The 23,362-nt window shown below is 35.1% G+C and overlaps 1 protein-coding gene across 3 annotated transcripts in view; it reads left to right on the top strand.

The window, feature by feature from the left end:
• The window catches only part of ANKRD12 (ankyrin repeat domain 12), a 134,319-nt gene that overhangs the window by 45,330 nt on the left and 65,627 nt on the right, over window positions 1-23,362 (top strand). For 2 of the 3 annotated variants that reach the window (XM_025364896.1, XM_025364897.1), the window contains exons 3-6: window positions 6,639-6,786; window positions 15,745-15,813; window positions 19,918-20,064; window positions 22,844-23,044. In XM_025364896.1, coding sequence (XP_025220681.1) covers window positions 6,639-6,786; window positions 15,745-15,813; window positions 19,918-20,064; window positions 22,844-23,044 — 565 coding nt within the window. The remainder of the gene's footprint in view (window positions 1-6,638; window positions 6,787-15,744; window positions 15,814-19,917; window positions 20,065-22,843; window positions 23,045-23,362) is intronic. The other variant, XM_025364898.1, reaches the window with a different exon arrangement.

The raw sequence follows: 23,362 nt of genomic DNA, 5'->3' as shown, positions 1-23,362 counted from the left end.
CTGGCTGTTCTCCCAACTCCGCCCCTGCTTGGGCCTTCCTGTTCCCTGAAACAGCAATTTTGAAATTGTATTTCAATGGTCTCTAAGTGTTCAAGTGAAAAAGAAGAGTGGAATGTCTCTCATTTTAAGTTGAAAGCTCTGAATGATTAAGCTTAGGAAGGTATGTCAAAAGCTGAGAGAGCTTTTGCACAGGAAAAGTTCTTGAAGAACATTAAAACTGCTGTTAAAGTGAACACACCATAAGAAAGCAAAACGGTCTTATTGCTGATACGGAGGAAGTTTGGAGTGGTCTGGATAGAAGATCAAACCAGCTACAATATTCCCTTAAACCAAAGTTCAATCCAGAGCAAGGCCCTCTCTTCAATTCTGTGAAGCCTGAGAGAGGTTTGGAAGCTGCAGAAGAAAAGTCTGAAGCTAGCGTAAGTTGGTTCATGAGGTTTGGTTTAAGGAAAGAAGCTGTCTCTATAACATAGAAGTGCAAGGTGAAGCACCAAGTGCTAATGTGGAAGTTACAGCAAAGTTATCCAGAAGATCTAGCTGTGATCTTCGATGAAGATGGCTACACTACAGATTTCAGTATAGATGAAATCGCCTTCTATTGGAAAAAGATACCAGCTAGGACTTTGAAAGCTAGAGAGGAGAATTCAATCCCTGGCTTCAAAGCTTCAGAGGACAGGCTGACTGTCTTGTTAGGGACAAATGCAGCTGACGACTGTTAAGTTAAAGCCAGTGCTCATTTTCCATTGCAAAAACGCCAAGACCCATAAGAATTATGTGAAATCTACTCTGCCTGTAGCTTATAAATGGAAAAACACTGCCTGATGACAGCATATCTGTTCACAGCGTGGTTTTCTGAATAGCTTAAGCCTACTGTTGATACCTACTAAGAAAAAAGGATTATTTTCAAATATTACTGCTTATTGACAACATGTCAATGAGCTGTCACCCAAGAGTTCTGACAGAGACATACAAGGAGAATAATGTTTTCATGGTTGCTGGCATGCAATCCATTCTGCAGCCCATAGGTCAAGGAATAATTTTAACTTTTCAAACAAGCCTTATTAAAGAAATATGCTTTGTAAGGCTGTAGCTGCCATAGAGAGTGATTCCTCTGATGGATTTATGCAAAGTAAATTGAAAACCATCTTGAAAGGATTCACCATTTTAGATACCATTAAAAACATTCGTGGTTCATGAGACGAAGTCAAAATACCAATATTAACCAGAGTTTGGAAAAGTTGATTCTAACACTCATGGATGACTGAGGGGTCCAAGACTTTAGTGGAGGAACTAACTGTGGATGGGATTGGAAAAAGCAAGAGAATGAGAGTCAAGTGGAGCCTGAAGATGTGACTGAATTGCTGAAATCTCATAATCAAACTTGAAACCTAGTTTTAAAACAACTTTATAAACAAAACACTTGTCTTTGAAGCTCCATTTCATTGGCAGAAGAGAAAAAATCGCTCATCTTTCTTGTGGATGAGGAAATAAAGTATTTCTTGAGATGGAATCTACCCTTGGTGAAGATGCTATAAAGATTGTTGAAATGACAGCAAAGGATTTAGTATATTGCATAAGCTTAGTTGATAAAACAGCAGCAGAGTTAAAGAAGATTGACTCCAATTTGGAAAGAAGTTCCATGGGTAAAAGCTGTCAACAACATTGCATGTTACAGAGAGATCTCTTGTGAGAGAAAGTCAATTCACATGGCAAACTTCATTGTTGTCTTAAGAAATTGTAATAGCCACCCCAACCATCAAACACCACTGTCCTGATCAACGAACAGCCATCAACCTGAGGCAAGACCCTCCACCAGCAAAAAGATTACAACTTGCTGATGGCCCATGCTCTCCTTAGCATATTTCAGTATATTTAGTACTTTAAAATTAAAATAGGTATATATATATTTTAGGCATAATAGTATTGCACACTTACTAGACTACATCATAGTGTAAACATAATTTTTGTACTGGGAAACCAAAAAATTTGTGTGACTTGTTTTATCATTATAATTGCTTTATCATGGTGGTCTGGAACTGAATCTGCCATATCTCCAAGGTATGCCTTGATGTTGTTCCTGACTTTTCTGATTATATATGTGCATGTGTGTATATATATTCTTGTTTTCTGGATACATTTTTTACCATTTTTTTCTATCTTACTGAGATGACAAAGGCTATCAGTACATCATTTAATAGAATTAATAGAAGATAATTCTTACCATTGATGCTTTCATTATTATGTATGATGGTTGTTGCCAGTTATTGGGACAATAATGTTAAATGAAAAGACTCCAGAAATGTTTTAAGATAATAAACCTAACAGAGTTATGGGCCTCGTATGTGCTAATGAGAGTCTCTTGAATTCGATAGAGTATTTCTATTCTTCGGTAATACAGAAATTTCACGACTATCAAAAATATTTCTTTTGAAAGTTAAAGTGTTAAGAATCTCACAGAAACCCTTTGTTCAAATACGCCTTGAAGGACAGTTTTATAGAGGACATAACAAGTAGTTAGCAGTTATGAATAGTTACACTTATCACCGTATTGCACGGGAGAACATATTCCATATATTCCTATGCTGTTTTCTTTCAATATGATATCACATAGGTTTTTTTTTAAACTCATTTTGTAGCACAGACCTGTATCCTGTATAGCTGCAAGGGAGAACGGATTTTTAAGTGATTCTTAAATCTTTTATTCATAACAATGATTCATTTTCTAAGGCAAGTTACTGGAGTTTTGTTGGTTAACCTGTGTATTAGCTGTGTCTTTTTATTTTCTGTATTTCTGATGCTTTGACTTCTCAGGCATTGCTGACCATTGAGATACTATACCTCCCAGGCCTAGCCAGTTCCTAGAGATAATAAACTCACTGTGAGCACATCTTTCATTCGCAGACTGACCTATCTAGACCCCACATCCAAATTCCCAACTTTGTTGGGCTCTCACATTCTGGGCCACTAGCCATCTGTCCTGATCACCCCAGAACCAGGTATCAATTAGAGAAACAGCTTCTATACCCCAGAGCCTACTGAAATTATTCAAGGTAGCCAATCCCAAGCCTGCTTACCCTGCTTCACACTTTCTTTCCTGTGGAAACTACAATAAAGGCTCTTGCTCACATTTCATCTTTCTTCTTTTACCTCTTGACCAACCACCCTGGTGCTTCCCTGTGTGGTCTGGAGTGGCATGATGTGGCATGGCATGCCCCCCACCCCGTGGAACTGTGAGTAACAATCTTTTCCATAGCAGTAATATCCTGATTTGTTGGTCTCACCATATAATAAAACCTACATTTTGAACAACCTTATAAGCAAAACACCTTGTCTTTGAAGCTCCATTTCATTGGCAGAAGTGAAAAAACAACTCGAGGATTTTGCTTGAAAGCTTGGAAATTGATCAAGAATGAATGTAGAATTTATTGTTATTATTATTGTCACTTTGTTCTTGCCATCATCCGGTTTTCTTTAATGTTTTGATACAGTGAATTAAGAGGTTTTCTATCCGTGAACTATCCTTGCATTCTCTAGATGAGCCCTGCTTGATTATAATATATTCTGAGATACTGAATTTGGCTTGATAGTCTGTTAAGGACTTTTGCATTTATGTTCATAAGTTGATTTTTGTCTGTAATTTTGTATCTTGTACTGTTTTTGGTGTCAGTTTTATTTTAGACTTCTAAAATGAATTGGGTAACTTCTAATCTTTCTGTGCTCTGGTATTTATAAGAAATGGAAAATACTTGTTTCTTGAAGTTTTGTTTATTTGGTTAAAACTCTGTTGTAAAATCTTCTGGAGTAGGTGCCTTTTTAAACATGTTTCACTATGGATTTATCTTTTTTTCCTTTTTTTTTTTTTTTAGAGACAGGGTCTTGCTCTGTCACCCAGCGTGGATTGCAGTGGCGTGATTATAGGTCACTGCAGCCTTCTGTCTCAGCCTCCTGAGTAGCTGGGACTACAGTTGTGTGCCACTGTGCCCAGCTAGTTTTTAAAAAATTTTTATGGCGATGAGGTCTCACTACGTTGCACAGGCTGGTTTCAAACTCCTGTCCTCAAGTGATCCATCCACCTCAGTCTCCCAGAGCATTGGGATTACAGATGTGAGCCACTGCACCCAGCCTGATTTACTGTTTTCTGTGGTAATTGGTCTATTCTGGTTTTCCCTTCCTGTCATCCTCTCATGAGCTCATTTTTAGTAATCCATATATTCCAAGGAAATTACCGAATTTTTACAGTCTGTAAGTTTTTTAATAGTATAAAACTAAATACAGCTTTTTTTTTTTTTTTTTTTTTTTTTTGGATACAGGATCTCACTCTGTTGTCCAGCCTGAAGCACAGTGGTGAGGACATGGCTCACTACAGCCTCACTCCTCCCAGCTCAAGCAATCCTCCTGCCTCAGCCTCCCAAGTAGCTGGGAACACAGGCGCATGCCACCATGCCTGGGTAACTTTTAAATTTTTTATGGAGACAAGGTCAAGGTCTCCCTATGTGGCCCAGGCCGGTCTCAAACTCCTGGGCTCAAGTGGTCCGCCCACCTCGGCCTCCTAAAGTGCTGGGGTTACAGGCATGAACCACCATGCCCAGCCAACAGCATTCTTGCATAACTTTTTAATATTCCCTCTATAGTTGTATTCAGGCTCAATCTCAGTGTTGTTGTTTTTTTTAATCTTTTCTCTGATTTTCATTATTAGATTTCACCAAAGGTTTGTTTATTCATTTGCTCTTTTAGAGTCATCTTTTGGTTTTTTAAAAAAATGACATTAATTTGTCATGCCCCTTTTTCCTCCTTATCTCTCCTTTATTTTTCATCTTGGATTGAAAACTGGTATCTTTTATAGTCTGAATCTACTTTTCATTTGCTTTTGAGAATTTCTGCAATCATGATAAATATCACTTATTACCATAGCTTGGGAATGTTCTTTTAAGATCTCCTGCTAAGGCAGTGTGGCTTAGTTATCAGTATGAAGCACATTTCTCACAAAGGAGTCGTCATGCTCTGGTTTTAGATGTGCCATATCAATTTGGATGTTTGATTATAGGAGTGAACTTCATATTACCTATAGGTCACTTCACCTAACTGGGCAAGTACACAGTATTTTTATTTGGTATGTCATTCTTTTTCTGAATTGAATTATAAATCCATTTCTGGTTTTCTGATTTAAGAAATAGGGTTATAATCTACTGACCTGGATAGATTATTCTTTGGTTCCTGTGACCCTTACATATTTTCTTCTTTATTGATAAATAATAGTGGTTCTCAAACTTTACTATGCATCAAAATCATGTGGCAGGACTATTAAAAACAGATCATTAGGCCCTAGCCCCAGAGATTCTGATTCAGTAGGTCTGAGATTTTGCATTTCTAGTAAGTTTCTAGGTGATGCTGATACTGCTAGTCAAGAAGCCTTTTGAGAACTGCTGATACAGATTATTTATTTATTTATTTATTTATTTATTGAGACAGAGTTTTGCTCTCATTGCCCAGGCTGGAGTGCAGTGGTATGATCTCAGGTCACTGAAGCCCCTGCCTCCCAGATTCAAGCTATCCTCCTGCCTCAGTCTCCTGAGTAGTTGGGATTACAGGCACCTGCCACCACACCTGGCTACTTTTTTGTATTTTTAGTAGAGACAGGATTTCACGATGTTGACCAGGCTGGTCTCGAATTCCTGACCTCAGGTGATACCCCCACCTTGGCCTCCCAAAGTGCTAGGATTACAGGCATGAGCCAGTATGCCCAGCCAACTTTATTTTTTAAATAAAATACCATCAGTTTGATTCAATTCAGAATTGCTTTTTAAAATTTACATATTCATTGGCGCTACATCTAGATATAGTGGTTCTATGCAAGATATTTTGTTTTACTGTTGTTTTAAAATTGTTGTTAGAAGTACCATTCAACCCAGCAAGCCCATTTTTGTTTACCCAAAAAAATATAAATTGTCCTATTACAAAGACACGTACATGCGTATGTTCATTGCAGGACTACTCACAGTTGCAAATACATGGAATTAACCTAAATGCACATCAGCAGTAGACTGGATAAAGAAAATGTGGTATATGCACACCATGGAACACTATGCAGCCATTAGAAAGAATGAGATCGTGTTTTTTTGCACAGCAACATGGATGGAGCTGGAGGCCATAATCCTAAGCAAACTAATGCAGGAATAGAAAACCAAATACCACGTGATCTCATAAGTGGAAGCTAAACATTGTGTATACATGGGCATGAAGGGAACAGCAGACACTGGGGCTTACTTGAGGGTGGGAGGAGAGAGAGGATCAAAAAACTGCCTATCAGGTACTATGCTTATTACCTGGGTATTGAAGTAATCTTTACCCCAAACCCCAGTGACATGCAATTTACTCATATAACAGACCTGCACAGGTACCCCTGAACGTAAAATATTTAAAAATAAATATAAAATTATGTTATTAAATAAGAGTAGGGAAATATGAAACAGGTTAGGAAAAAATATAGTTGTTGAAGCTGAGTCTTGAGTATATTGAATACAGTGATATGTAACACTGTCTCTCTTTTTGTGTATGTTTTTCCCCAGTAAGGAGGGGTTTCTATACTGTATTGCTTAGCTAATGTTGATATAACTTTACTCTATTTGACTTTTTAATAGAGTAAAGACAAGATTGCATCCTACAGCAAAACTCCAAAAATTGAACGCAGTGATGTGAGCAAGGAGATGAAAGAGAAATCATCCATGAAACGTAAACTTCCTTTTACCATTAGCCCATCAAGAAATGAAGAACGAGATTCAGACACAGGTAGAATAATTTGCTGTTCTCTGGTAAAATCTTGTTCATTCTTTAATTCTGATTTTTGTTTCTTGTACACCACTCCTCTTGACATCCCAGTTTATTGAGAAATATTTGTATTTCACTGTTTCAGATTTATCATTTTGGGGCAGAAATTCATCTGTCATGCCAAGTGTGGTTTCTAACCAGAGATGACAACAGTTTTCTTTATTCTTTACTCTTTAAATGTTTATTGTGAATTTCTTCATCAAGAAATTAATTTTGGGGAGAGCACTCAAATGATTAAAATTTACTCAGTGATAAGCAATAGAATATGCAGATTTGAGAAAAAGTTATTGAGCTTTTATGAACATAAGGTCACACCCCAAAGAAGTTTAGGCACTTCAGATTCAGAAATGAATTAGAAACATGCATCTCTCTCTCTCACACACACACACACACACACACACAAATTGAGGCTAAACTGCCTCAGTGCTTTTCATAGAATTTTTGTTTCCCAAATTCCTACATACCAGAAATTGATACTTGAAATCAACCAATCCCAGTTATTCATAGCAGATGAGATTCTTATTATTGCTATCTAATAAATTACTAGCTTGTGTTTTAGCCCTGAACTAACCGATTTTTGAAACTAATATAAACTTGAATGTATGTATTTACTGTAGTTTTAGTCATTGCATGAAATATTAATAATGAACTGTTCTTAAAAATGTTTTAGCCTCAGAGAAAGTATTCCATTCTGAGTTTATGTACATAGTTTATATTCTGCCTATATCTTTCTAGTCATTTTAATGGTCAGTTCAGAAATGATCTTGACTCCAGAAACTGAAAATACTCAAGATTTTTGAAACATTCTATACTAACATAGCTTTAGAAAATCGTGTAGTATACGCTTTTGGTAGCCAGGTCTCCTTTTGTGTATTTTGCCACTGCTGTTGTGTGAATTAAAAATTGTTCTTAAACACTCATGACATTTTTAAACTTTGAAGATGCTCTTTCTTGCAGTGATTACGAAATCATGTGCTTTTTCATTTTAAGCTACACTGGTTTCTTTGGGAGATTCAGAACCTATTTTTTTCCCCCCCGAAGCATCCTAAGTGATATTCTCAAGCTATTACTAAGTCGCTTAGCTGAGAAGAAGGTGCTTATGTGCCTTTGGACAGCCATTTAAGATTGAACTCTTCTCGCATATTAAAAGTTTCTTTGCTAGTCATTTTTAAATTACGTTACTCGGGTTTTGTTTTCCAATGAGAGTATATTTCTGATAGTTGTTCGAAAAATAGATTTTGATAAATTTGAAGAATATTAGTATTTTTAAGGAATAAAGTTTCAAGATAATCTTTACATGAGAACCTTTGTCATTAGATCAGATGGATTTTTATTTTATTTAGAATAAAATAAAGGAGAAAATGTTACTTAGGAAGATAAAAATTTAGGTATTGAATAAATGTAACCTAATTCATATGTCTAAAATTGGGTTATATACACTTTCCCCCTTACATTTTTTTCTACTATTGGACTTTAGTTGGGATATTGTAACTCTCTGTAAGACTGTTTCATAACACTTATTCTTCCATTTGAAAAGTTACATGTTGTCACCAAACAAAATTTTGATGGATTTAAAACACAACTGACCCTTGAACCATGTGGGGACTAGGGGCGCTAACCCCATCCTTCCCCCCCTTACACAGTCAAATCTGTGTATCTTTTGACTCCCCAAGTACTTAACTACTAATAGCCTGCTGTTGACCAAAGCCTTACCAATAACATAAACAATTAACACATCTTTTGTGTACTCTGTTATTTTTTTCTTTACTAAGTCTTAGATGACATATGTTATATTATTATATACTGTACTCTTTAAGCTAGAGAAAAAAATGTTAAGAAAACCATAAAGAATAGAAAATATATTTACTGTTCATTAAATGGAAGTGTATCATTATAAAGATCTTCATCCTTATCGTCTTCACACTGAGTAGACTGAGGAAGAGGAGGGGTTGATCTTGCTGTCTCAGGGATGGAGAGAGGCAGAAGAAAATTCCTGTGTAAGTGGATCTGTGCAGTTCAAAATTAGGTGGTTCAAGGTCAGTTGTATTTATTTTTTTGGTAGGCTTTATTTATAAATTTTAGAAAGTAATAGATGACATCTTTAGTTTAACATATCACACACAATGAAAACATTAAGGAGGATTTCCCTAGTACCAGTACAAAATGTGTTATTTAGATTCAAGTGTCTTTTATATAATTTTAAAACAAAAGTAGAATTCAGTACCATTAAGTGATATTTCCCATATGAAAAATACAGCATCAGACTTCATATTTGACGTTTATCTTTTTTGTGTAGTATGCTATATTTTAAACTATTAGCTGAAACTGTGAAGATAAAGATACAGAAGGGAGAAACATATGCAGCATTCATCAAAACTCTTAATATATGTAGCATTTAAAGATCTCTTAAGTGTGAAAAGGAAACTCAAAAATGGGAAAATGGACAAAAAAATACAAACAGTTCAGAACAACAATTATAGTTGGCAAAGAAATACATGAAAAAATACATCAGTAGTAGTCAAAGAAATACAATTTATGATGAATGACAAAATTGTTTTTGGTCTGAATCACCCAGTAGTTACGGGTTGGACATAGGAATTTGCTTTAGTGGGTCTAAATTATAGAAATACTTTGTTTAAGGTAAATAGGACAATGTATATAAAAATTGTTTCTTAACATTTGACTAATTTTTTCTTTGGGCATTTATTATAATAATGATAACTATTATTATTTTGAGACAGAGTCACTCTGTCGCCCAGGCTGGAGTGCGGTGGTGCCATCTCAGCTCACTGCAACCTCTGCTTCCTGGGTTCAGGTGGTTCTCCTGCCTCAGCCTCCCGTGTAGCTGGGATTACAGGTGCCTGCCTAGCTAATTTTCATATTTTTAGTAGGAACGGGGTTTCGCCATATTGGCCAGGCTCTTAACTCCCGACCTCGAGTGATCTGCCAGCCTCAGCCTCCCGAAGTGCTGGAATTACAGGAGTGAGCCACCATGCCTGGCCTCTAATAAATAGTTATTGATGAAAGCATTTATTTTTAAGGATGTTTTATCTCAGCCTTTTTTTTTTTTTTTTTCTTTTGAGACGGAGTCTCGCTCTGTTGCCCAGGCTGGAGTGCAGTGGCGCAATCTCAGCTCACTGCAAGCTCCACCTCCTGGGTTTACGCCATTCTCCTGCCTCAGCCTCCCGAGTAGCTGGGACTACAGGCGCCCACCACCTCGCCCGGCTAGTTTTTTGTATTTTTTTTAGTAGACACGGGGTTTCACCATGTTAGCCAGGATGGTCTTGATCTCCTGACCTCGTGATCCACCGTCTCGGCCTCCCAAAGTGCTGGGATTACAGGCTTGAGCCACCGTGCCCAGCCTCAGCTTTCTTTATAATAGCAAAAAAGTCAGGAGAATTGTGTTGACTAATACAGGATTTGTTAAATTATGATAAATTCAATGAAGAAATAGAGTTTTCACCCTTAAAAATAATGCTGTAAGGCTGGGCATGGTGACTCACACCTGAAATCCCAGCACTTTGGGAGGCCAAGGCAGGAGGATTACTTGAGGCCAGGAGTTTGAGACCGGACTGGTCAACAGAGTGAGACCCTGTATCTACAAGAAAATTAAAAACTGAGCCAGGCTTGGTGGTGTGCGCCTGTAATCCCAGCTACTTGAGATGTTGATGCATGGGTATTGCTGGCCTGGTAGGTTGAGGCTACAGTGAGCTGTGATCATGCCACGGTACTCCAGCTGTAGAAGAATACATAATATGGGAAGATGATCATGATATATTGGAAGTAAAAAATTAGATTATGAAACAGGATGTGCTATTTGCATTAAAATTGTAATTTGTGTATTTACATTTATTGTGTGTATATATGTGCACACATGTATATTAACACGTGGAAAGATTAAGACTGTCTAAATATAAGACTTTTTTCACTATAGGAACTATGCCTGTTGGATGTGTTTTGGGTACAGAACAAAATATAAATGTTTTAAACCTTGACTTAAGGAAATAATAGAACAAGGGGTAGGGAATAAAGAGAAAGCATATCATCTTATCTCTAAGCAAGGGATTAACTGATATTATCTAAACAAGTACATAGTTTCTTAAAATGATTATATAAACTTTTTAATGTTCCTGTATTTAAAATTTCTTTATATTTTTGTTTATATTTTATAGTAGTATCTTTTATAAGGAAGAAGCAATGCCTTTAGTTTTTTTTTTAAATGTTGGATTAAAATAAGTCTTTAAGCCTTTTATTTCAAAACAGCATATGTGTATTGTTTTCTTGTTCTTACATAAATTTATTACTGTCTCTGCTAGTTCCTTTGTCATTAATACGTATTTAGATGGATGCTGGGAATGATGCTTGCCAGAGGTTAACACTTTATTTCTTGGATGTGGGGTATCTGTTACTTTCTTCTTGGTCCTTTTTGTATGGCTTGAATTCTTGAAATAATGGACATATGTTACTTTTATAAAGTCTCTACTTTTCAAAAGAGGTATTCATAACATTGTCCAAGGAAAGCCCACTGGCACCCCAGATTAGCAGCAATGCTGTCTACTGAATGAGAGATTCCTAGCCTCCGTTTTGCGAGGCATCATAGTGTGTCTTAAACTTTCTAAATTCTCAATTATTTAATACTTACTAATTTAAAAAAAAAAAAAACACTTTCTAGAAAAGTAAGTGCTTGGCTAGACAGAAAAAATCGGAATGAATTACAACGTAATTTGAAATCAGGCCAGTGGGTCCTTGTAGCTCTATCATAGTACTATGTTCATTCTGAATTAATTTATTTCAACAAATCACTAATATTGTCTTACTGTGTCAAAGAATTCCCATGAATTTTGTCCTGTGGAACATTAAGCCAATATATGCAATGACCCATTGAACCTATGGAAGTAAAAAGCAACTGCTTATCTAAAAGACATTTCTTACACCTACATCAGATTGCTTTATCACTAATTTTTACCTTCTCCTTTCATTCTCTGCTACTCTAGAATTGACAGGATAAATTTTTTAGTTGTAGCAGAGGTAAATCATGGCAGTGTTTATTACTGAAGATTTTGGAATCTGACTAGTGTTGACCCTCAGTCCCCTACAAGCTTTGGCCCAGTAATTTGACTTCTTTGTAAGTCCCAGCTTCCTTATCTGTAAAAGTACGTATAATAGTATCAGTTTCAGAGAATTGTGACCTTCAAGTGACATAGCATGTACATTTAGCTTGTAAAACTAAATTAAACATAACCAAAAACTAACACTGGTTTAATTACATAGGAATTTTACAGTTTAATGCAGTAAGAAGGCCAAGCATAGGCAGTACAGGGTTGGCATAGCAGTTCAATAATGCCATCAGACTCTGATCTCTTTTCATCTTAATGCTGTGCCACTCTTAGCTCATACATGGGCTTTATCCTTAATCATTTTGCCTTATAATCACAAGATTATTGCTTCTTCCTGGGTAGAAAGTAGGAGGGAAAAGACCAAGGACAAAAGTGTTTTTTTCCCAGTGAGATTTGGCCTTTTTGTTTCTGCATCTGATTGGTTAGGCTATTCTAGTTGCAGGGGAGTCTGAAAAATCATACTTTCAGCCGGGCATATTGTTTCTCTGATCAAAACTGGGGTACTCCTGGTAAGAAAAAGAGAATGAATGTTGTATAGGTATCATATAATATCTGCCACCATATATAGTGTAATCAATAACTGATAACTTTTGTTATCTTTAATAATTAATACAGTTTCCACCTAAGTGAACTTTATTCCTGCATTATCAGTCACGAAATCATACTTAATTTCTTCCCTAGTCTTATGGTGTCCAAGGGAAAGCCAAACTCTCTTAATGTGAAAGTGTTAAACAGCTGTCTTGAGGCTACATGAGAGAGTCTCTTCTTGGCCCTCAAACTAAATTTATAATTCTTTTGTTGTGAATAATGCCATCAAGAGCATCTTTGCAGATTGTGATGTTTGTCATACACTGAGTTGTTTCTTTATTCATTCCCAGGAGTAAGGTTACAGTGTTATAAGGGTTAAACATTTCTATGATTCTTCAGGTTTCTCCAAAATAATTATACCTAGTTAGAAAGCCTCCAGCAGTACATGAATGTTCTTTAACCTCAGATAGCATTGGGGGACACGTTTTTCTTTAGGTTGATAAATCTGATGTTCTATAGAGATAAACCAGTAGTCCTTTGTCATTTTAGTTTGCATGTTTAAATAATCAGAAAGATTGAATGTCTTTCACTTTTTTCTTTAAGTAATTGTTTCCTCTTAGCATTATTAGTAGGCAAATAGTTTACTAATTTTTTTGGCTTTTTTTTTTTTTTTTTTTTTAGTGATACAGAGTGTCGCTCTTTCACCCAGGCTGGAGTGCAGTGGCACAGTCTTGGCTCACTGCAACCTCTGCCTCCCAGGTTCAAGCAATTCTCCTATCTCAGCCTCCTGAGTGAGTAGCTGGGATTACAGGCATGCGCCACCACACCTGGCTGATTTTTGTATTTTTAGTAGAGGTGGAGTTTCACCATGTTGGCCAAGCTGGTCTCAAACTCCTGACCTCAATTGAGCCACCCACCTCGGCCTCCCAAAGTGCTGGGATTACAGGCGTGAGCAACCGCGCCCAACCTTTTTTGGCATTTTAAAAAGAATATGAGAAAATTCAGAGAACACAGTATGATGTGTTCACTAAGTCTATGGAGGCAGTTGTAGAATGTGTTGAAATTTTATTAACAAAATCTCTGCCAGCCAGCCTTAGTTCTATTTTCCTAAGACTTTAGATGCCGTTTAAGGGTTTACCATATTATAATGTGACTCAATCAAATTTGAGGAGAGGAGCTTCTTTTGAAAAGAAAACAGATACAATTTTTCTGGGAACTATATTAAAATAGATAAAATTAGTGCTTTACTTAGTAAGAATAATCACCTTTGGTGATTTTTTTCCTGGCAGTTATTCATGATACATTTACCTCTGCCCCCTTCCTGATACTTCATTATGAAAGTTTCAAACATACAGTACAGGCTTTTAAAATTATTTTTAGTATTTTTCTCTTATTTCCTTGCAACCCAAGCAAAATACTAACTTAAAAAGATTGGTTTTAAAATGCAAGTATCACTTGTTTTGCCTCGCTATGAAGAACATGTGTGGGAGAGAGAGTGGCTCTGCTTTGCACTCAGTATTTTGTATCAGTCTCATAAACGGTGGTAATCTCATACAGCCTAGTCTTAGTACAGCATAAAAGGAAGTAGTTGAGGAAGGGGACAGGGATATGTTAATAGAAGCTTTAATTTTCTAGTTCCTGAGTTAAAGCTTTGTAGACTATGCAGATGCCACCAATAGAAACATAGTTGTTTGAGTAAAAGCCAATGTGGGGTCAGAGTGGTTGCTTACTTCCAAAGGAAGATTTGGATAAACTGTTAAACTACATTAATATAATTGAAAGGTTAGTTTATTCACTGTGGTTTAATCTATTAAAATAATATCTGCTTTCAACAATTCATTTAATCCTATTGGCACAATTTAATGGTTGCTGGTTTGCTTTGCAATCTGTGGTGGTTATTTAAATTTTTTTGCTTGTCTTTGTCAAATACTATTTTTCATGAAATTTTTTAGTTGCTAACTTAATGTATTCCATTTTGAAATATGTGTTCATTGAAAGTTTTACCATTCAGCCCATTTACCTGTTTAGTGTTGGTCTAAATGTTATTGATGATTCCTTTTTCAGTTGAGTGAACTTTCTCATCACTAAACTTTTAGGATTATCTGTAAAATTTTCAAATACGATGCTTAGGGTTTATTTGTTCTCTTAAGTTGTTTTTTTTTTTTTGAACACTTGGTTACTTATACCTAACTGAAATCATGAATACTGTGTAACAGTGATCCTGGGAAAAAGTTTGTCAATTAACGATATGAAGATCACAATAATATTGTGAGTTGAAATGGCATTTGTAAGTCAAAATATATTTATAAGTAAAAATATCTGCTCTGGCCATATTACCGAAGTCAGTTCTCCATATTCATGTTTCTCTGTCATGAATTGTTAGGCAGAATTCCATATATATATATTTTTTTTTTTTTTTGATACGGAGTCTCCTCACTCTGTCACCCAGGCTGGAGTGCAATGGCACGATCTCAGCTCACCGCAATCCCTGCCTCCCGGGTTCAAGTGATTCTCCAGCCTCAGCCTCCAAGTAGCTGGGATTACAGGCATGCGCCACCACACCTGGCTAATTTTTGTATTTTTAGTAGAGATGGGGTTTCACCATGTTGGCCAGACTCGTCTTGAACTCCTGACCTCAGGTAATCCACCCACCTTGGCCTCCTGAAGTGCTGGGATTACAGGTGTGAGCCACTGCGCCCAGCCAGAATTCCATATTCTTAACTGATAAACTTTGTTTTGATTTAGGTTACTTTCTTTCCAGGCGGTCTTCAGTAGTAATCACTGTAGTAATTTATACCATTTGAAGTGTATATAATTTGTGGAAAGGTCTGTGGTGTAGGATGATAGTGCAGTCCAAAGTGTTCTACTATCTCCAGAGTAGTTTTGGCACTCATAGAACAAAAAGCGTAAGACAAGTTCTAAACAGAAAACCAGTGATAAAGTACTGGCGCTTTTACTGTTATTCAGAGGTTGAAAAAATACATAGCCTCAAAAAAGATAGTATGTTTTAATATATGACATCAGTAATACCTGTTATTGAAACTGCATGATTGAATTTCCCAACTTTAAGATATTTTTGTTGAAGAATTTAAAATATTAGGTGTTGATCAAACCTGTGTTTTAAATATAATTTTGGCTTTACTTTAAAAATAATCTTTTGGCAAAACAATGACAGCTTATTAACTGGTGGTCTTTTGAAAAATGTTGGTTTGTTGAATTCTGCATTTCCCTCCGTGTGCTTTTTTCTCTTCTCCTGTCTCTTCTCATTCTGTAGATTCAGATCCAGGACATACAAGTGAAAATTGGGGGGAGAGACTTATATCTTCTTACAGGACATACTCAGGTAATTAGATTATCAGGTGCTCCTGTTTAGCCAGTGGTTTCTGTCACATTTACAATTAATTATTGTACTATAAGTAACTTATTTTCAAACCAGTATATAGATATCTTTGGTTAAATAAATGAACTACATGGGTGACACCGCATTTTCCCATTTTTGCTCTGAGGTACTCAGTGTATCATATCCAACACAAGCTGTATGAACCTTGTAGTAGGACTGCTATATACCTCCACTCTGATTTTTTACAGCACGATGTGGGGAACACCATTCATGTAGAAAACAGTGTGAAAGTCAACCCCTGGTATTGCATAGTGCAGTGACTCCTATGGGAAGATACCCAAGTGTTTTGTTGTATACCCTTCACAAGGTATACCAAGTGTACTGATTTCAGTAGACAGTGTCATCTTACCCTTTAGTCATGTGATGTTTTTTAAAAAACACGTTTAATACAATTTTTTTCCATTGAACTCATTAGCCTTTAGTGACTTTGTTGTCTAGGTTAAATTTAACTATAACTAAATTAAAATACCAGGTTACCTAGAGAAATGGCATTACTACTAACTGTGTTGCAACCTCTCTGTTAAGCTGTGGCACCTGTTATTATATGTTACTGATCCATAATTGCTCCAGATAGAATACAAGAGAATATACAAGTATTGTGTCCTCTTAAAGAGTAAATGTGTTTTCTAGTATGTGAAAGCTAATTAGTTAAATATTTTTTGATTATCTTTTTTTAAATTGACTAACTTTGTTATCTCTGAATTTAAATAAAAATGTTAATTTTTTTAGTCCCGGGGTGTTTAAGTGTCTAGTTTTCAGCATATGACATTTAGCTATAAAAACTAAAGTAAACCTGTTTTTATACACTTTTTATTTATTTTATACATTTGTGGGGTTGGGTAGGGGCGGTGGAAGAACCAAATAATTATTCTTCAAATTATCCTGAAAGTTTTAATTGAGCTGATAAGTCAGTCATGCCTGGTTACCAAAATTGAGGGGGGTGGCACATATTTACAGTCAGTTACTGTGGAATTATGCATGCTTTTCTAAAAGGTGACTTCTAAGCACCAAAGTGCCCCTGAAAGAGCTGTATGTATATGAAGCCATCCAAAATCTGAGTATCATTGCTGGAAATCAAAAGATGCAGACATTCAATTAAGAGATTCATGTAGATATTGTAGAACCAGAGAGTAATGGCAATTTTTTTTTCAGAATTGAAGTATGCACATTGCAAACAGGATTGATTTAATTATGTTCATCTTTGAGTTGTGATTCCATTGTTTGATTCTTATAGTGACTGCTTTGTGGGAAGATGTTATATTCTTTAATTTCAGAGACACTAATAGGTTTATGAACCGAGTTCCCTAAGAAAAACAATTTTGTCTCTTCTCCTTAATAGGTACTTAATACTTAATTGGGATGTGATGACATTGAGCTTTCTATTTATTCTGACAAGACCTGAAAAGAAAGCATTAATTTTCAGCATTATAAAACTGGAACATCTTTGTGTATCTGAAGATCCTCTAAACCTTGAAAGAATGTTGGAGCACTGAAAAGTCCATTTCTCTGTTTGCTTTGAATAGTCTTAAGTGAATCTCATGTATATTTTCTTAAAAAAATCCCTAGGCTGTCTGAATGGAAGTTTATAGTAGACCGTGCTAAATGAGCACATTTGTCAGTATACTTAGCATTTAAACTTTAAAGTTCTTGTCTATTAGGGCAAATAAATACATTTTTCAGGTACTGAATCTTGAGAAGTAACTCTGTTTTTAAGTATTACTGAATCACCTTCCTGATAAGAGAAGTAGCTAACTCTTTATAAGATATATAGTATATTATCATTTGTTACTTACGATGGATCACAGGAAACAAATTATTTCTAGGACAAATCCCAGATAGTCTTGTTGACTGCTTTAAACTTGAAAACGCATACTTTGGGACATACTAGTCTAACACAGTTTTGATAAACAGTATAGTTGTCTCTCTCCTAGCTGCCTTACACCGGCTGCTGTTTTCTTACTTTCCTGTCTCATGCAGAATATGAACTCAGACATATGACTATGGTAACTCAAAGAAAATAGAGTTTATATTGGATGTTAGCATCTGATTCGAATTTTTGTTTAAATATTTGGAATGTATACAATTTGTTTATTTCTTTCCAAAATAATTGCATCTTTAAATATTTGGCAGCATGGCATTCTAATGATGCATTTATAAGTATCTTTTTACTGTTGCCTGGATATATATTACTTTATCACGTTAGACTGGCTTTTTTAAACCTTGTGTTAAAATGCAGTAAAAAAAAAAAAAAAGGCACTCGTTTTACAAACAAAAATACGAAATTTTCCCCATTACTAAGAAAACATTTTGAGGATAGATGCTAAGTATTTTTTGTTTCCTCTTATTACTAGATTTTATTTCTTGTCTTTGAAACATCTTTTCTATTTTCTATAAAATTTTCACAAAGTTAAATATATTTATTTTAGGAGAGAAATACATTCATTATAGGTAAAGATTTGTTATTCAAATGGAAAACCATTAAAACAAGAACGGTTGTGGTTCCTTATTAAATACTAGAGAACCAGGATATGCAGAAAATTAAGAGAAAAAATCCATATATGCTTCAGGAAAAAAATTGGCTTCTCCAAAGATCTGTTTAGGGCTTTATAATACAGTGTAAGTTAGGAAAAGTACTGTGCTAAAATTGGATTTATACTAAATTGGATCATTTATGATAATGAAATAAATATGAAAAGAAAAGATTATACTGGAAAAAATAAAGTCGATTTAAATAAGTCTTGAAATTTTGTTTTTATGCAAAATCAAATATTCAAGAAAATGGACTTTTTAGGAAATGTCTAATTTTGAAAGATTTGTGGGCAGCAGAGTTTTTAAAATTAGGACCTCTGATTTTTCTCAGCCATAAAGGTGACAGAGTATCCTGATTAAGTGGCACACTGGAAGAATTATTACTTTAATTTCTTATGCCTGCTAATAATATCAGGTTTTAATTAGTTTTTTTAAACTTGCTAGATTAAAACATGCTTTTCTTTTAGAGTTTTTTAGCTGCTCTTCATATATGCTTGAAAAAAGACACTGTTTTGACTGCTAAGCCTTTCCTTCTCCCATTTTTGCTATTTTTAAATATTCTTTAGTTTACTTATTTATTTTTGCAGCTCCTCTTTGCAGGTACCCTCAATCCTGGATCAATAAATTCCAGATATTTGTATAGGGTTTCCCAAGAAATAGATGCCTGGACAGGTAATAGCCAGACCTTTGCATTTGGTTGCACAGAGCACCTGCCTTAACTCCCAAAGGAGTCTTACAGAAAAGACAAATATCTGTATCTCTTACTTACAGAATTCAGTTCAGTCTGAATGTGCTGACACTTAATGGGGAATGCAGGCTGCATTGCTAATGGGTTTTCCAGATAGTTAAATCTGAGAGCTAACTTGATGATGGGTCAGATCTCTTTGAAAAGATCCTTGAAAATTTTTGGATCTTTGCAAGATCTGTTAACCCATAGCCACACAGAATCTTTAATTTGCACGTTCTTGGCTTTGACTATTTCATGTTCAGCTATCCTGTGACTGGAATAAAATGATTTGGTACTTTTTTTCAGTAGTTATTCTGTGTGATAAGACTTGTCTTAAATATTTAGCTCGTTGGAAGATTGTATTAATCATTGCTGGAATTAAGGAAGTAATTTGAAGGAGCATTGCTATATAGGCTTATCAGCGATTATGAATAAAATTGAATAAAAGAGGTTTCAAAGATGCAATACTAAAGAATGTCTGCACTGTTAATCAAGGAATTAAATTTTACTAGAACAAGTCATTAAGGTAAAATTTTACTAGTAATAAATTTCCAAGTATTACTAATTTTCTGAAAACAATAGAATTAAGAATCTATGTTTTTCAAAGCAGTCAGGAAGAAAATTGTTTATATAATATAAAACCCATTGTGCTTTTGTCTGGCTAGTACTAGTTCATATATTGTACACATTTCTCATATATATGTACAGCATCTATCAAAAAGATCATCTTACCCTTGCTTTTGAGTACTTGGATTTGTTTCAAATTCTTACATATGTGTTAATAATTCCAGAGAAAGAAGGTCCAGAAAAGAAGAAAACAAAAAAGGAAGCTGGAAATAAGAAATCCACACCAGTTAGCATTCTTTTTGGTTATCCACTCTCTGAGCGAAAACAGATGGCACTTCTTATGCAGATGACAGCAAGAGACAACAGTCCAGGTGATACCTACCATCATTGAGTTAATGTGTATCCTTAGTTTTCCTCACACAATTGTGGTCTTAACAATTATTTTAACTGCTTTCAATTTTGATTCTTTCTTGGATTTAATCAGAATTACTCGTAAGTCAGTGGTAATTTTATGATTATTTGTGTGACAGTTTATCATCTGTATCCTCTGCTAAAGTAGAAGCTATATGAGAGTAGGGCTCTTTACACTGTGTGTAAGCCATATTTTATTAAGATCTGAATTCTTTTATAAGGAAAAATGTCAGCAGTATATTATGTTTATTTCATATTTTATGTCACATTTCCAATTAAGGTGTTGTGCCACATGTATGTATGTTTGTTTATATACTGTGTGCTCCAAAGATAATTGATGATGACTTACCAGCAGGACAAAAACAAAAAGGGAACAAACCAAACAGCATGCTGATTTATAAAAGGGAGCTAAAAAGGTAGATAAAATCCAGACAGCTGGCCTGAGACAGTTATTACTATTCACATCCTGGCAGCTAAAAGTACAGAGGAAAAATTTTGAGTTACATAGTTCTCATTGACTGATTCAAGAAAATAAATCACTTTTGTCTGGAGAAAATTTCTGTTGGCCCTGAATTCAAAGCAATTTTATGTAAGACTCTGGGTTACATAACAGATCATGCTGAAATGTACTGAAAAAGATATTTTTTTTCAGTGAGTTTTTCCTGTATTGCCCTTTTTAAAAAATGGGATGACATGGTTAAATTCTTAAGAGTTTCTGAGTATTATAATTTCAAAGCATAAGTGTATCTAATATCTGTCACTGCTAAAAAAACGTTTTAGGGCTTCCTGCTTTTAAAAATAGAGTACGTTGTGGTTACTCCTACCTTTTCCACCTCCAATGTGGGAAAGTCTGTGACCAAATTAAAGACATTTTACCATGTAAAAACTTTGTTTCTGTAAAATTTTGACTTTGACTTTAAGTCTGATTTAATAGTTAAATGGAAAGACATTTGTTAAAACTGATTTTTTAAAATAACGTGAACCTTTGTCCTTCTTAGAATAAATTAAAAGACCAACAGATAAAAAGTAAAAGTCTTTCATCTCCAGTCACCTCCCCTCAAGAGGTGACCACTGTTAACAGTTCCTTATCTTTATTTGTGTGGCTTTTCTAGGCATAAACATACAAATATGTATCTTTTGTTATAGGTTAATTTTTTTTTATTTTTAATTTTTTTTAGTATAAATAGGAGTATACTATAATACTGTTCTGCAGTTGGCCCTTTTAAGGGTGATTCTTAGTCAACTCTCTGTATTAATATCTATAGAATTAAAATGGAAAACTTGAAATATCAAGATGTTTGCCATCATACAGATACACTCGGAGTTTATGGTTGTTTTATTCATTAGATACGTCTTTAGATTTTAAGAAATTCAGCAAGCAAATTCTCTTGACAAATAATTTGATTATAAGGATTATATTAAAATTTATTCATTCATCAAATATTTCTTGAATACCACTGTGGTATGTAAAAAGTCTTCTAAGCAGTGATGAGTAAGATAGATAAGGCCCTTCTCTTAGGGAGTGTAAATTTCTAGAAAAACTTATGTAGGAAACTATTACTGAGACAATGTACTTTAAAATCCAAAAGGTAGGGCTGGGCATGGTGGCTCACACCTGTAATCCCAGCACTTTGGGAGGCTAAGGCAGGCGGATCTCTTGAGGCCAGGAGTTTGAGACCAGCCTGGCCAACATGGTGAAACCCTGTCTCTACTAAAAGAGACAGAAGTCAGCTGGGCATGGTGGCACACGCCTGTAATCCCAGCCACTCGGGAGGCTGAGGTGGGAGAATTTCATTTCTTGAACCCGGGAGGCGGAGGTTGCAGTGAACCGAGATCAAACCACCGCACTCCAGCCTGGGCAACAGAGCGAGACTTCATCTAAAAAAAAAAAAAAAAGTCTAAAAGGTGAACCTTAACACTTTTTTTTTTTTTAAATTGAGGAAAGGATGATATTGCCTTAGAGCTCTAATCATGTTAGGTTTTAAACTGGTAAAAAGTTCTTTTCCATAGATTTCTTTTCTCTTAGAGCAGTTTCTTTTAGATAGTTGTAAATGTTCAGAATTAACTAACACCGTATGTATGTCTTGAATCCTTAATTAAGAAACTGGTTTTTGTTTTTTTTGTAGTTTTGAAATTGGAGAGGAGACTTTGGGCATCATCTAATTTAGCTTATTTTAAATATAGAAACTAGAACAAATATCAAAATATGAGAAGGCAAAGTACAGTTTTTAAAGGCACTTTTCCAGACTGCCCTTATTTTTTTGTAACTTTTCTCTTTCATTTTCATAGTATAATCATCATGACCTTGATTTACACATAATATAAGAACAGAACTCCAATGCTTTGTCTGAGTCAGAGGTGTGGACTCCAGCCTTCAATTTCACTTCCTGTAGGTCTTAGAATAATAGCATAACATTCCTAGGAAAAATATTTCGTAGTTCATCACATCATTCATTAAGCAAACATTTTAGAGTACATATTTGATACTTTATCATTTTAAACCAATTTTATGAATTGATAAAACATTTTTTTTAATTGGCTCATGATATTTGATAGCCCTAAGGGAAGATCTCTGTGTATTTGGGTCACTAACGTATCGTCCAAGTTAACATTTAGGTTGTTAGGGGGAGAAGGCATTCCTTGTGTTTCAGGAGATTAGCATATTACCAATAAAAACCTTCAAGTAAGTATACAAAATATTTAGCCTAGAACTTCTGCTAACTTTCTTCTTTCTTACAGATTCCACACCAAATCATCCGTCACAAACAACACCTGCCCAAAAGAAAACTCCTAGTTCTTCATCTCGACAGAAAGATAAAGTTAATAAAAGAAATGAACGTGGTGAAACTCCTTTACACATGGCTGCTATTCGAGGAGATGTGAAACAAGTTAAAGAATTAATAAGTTTAGGGGCAAATGTGAATGTGAAAGATTTTGCAGGTAAGACTAGTAGTTCAATACCTACTATTGAGGCACTAACATTTAAACGGATCCTGATTACAATTTAATCCATATTCTTTTATTCCTTTAGCTGAAATGAAAGTGTTCTAAAAATATTCTTTATTACAAAACTTTTGGAGTTTGCACGTAAAACCCCTCATCTCTACTGCAATTCCATGTCAATCATTTACTCATATTTTTACATACTAAACTTATACTTTAGTTGACATATTACTTGCTGTATCGTTCTCTATCCAAGTTAGGTTTTGCCCTAGATGAGATTGAGTTATATGTTTTCAAAGTAGTTGATTCATTCAC

The sequence above is a fragment of the Theropithecus gelada genome, chromosome 18 (assembly GCF_003255815.1).
Source record: "Theropithecus gelada isolate Dixy chromosome 18, Tgel_1.0, whole genome shotgun sequence".
Taxonomy (NCBI): domain Eukaryota; kingdom Metazoa; phylum Chordata; class Mammalia; order Primates; family Cercopithecidae; genus Theropithecus; species Theropithecus gelada.
Note: the sequence above shows the minus strand (reverse complement) of the source record. Positions and strands in the feature narration are given on the sequence as shown.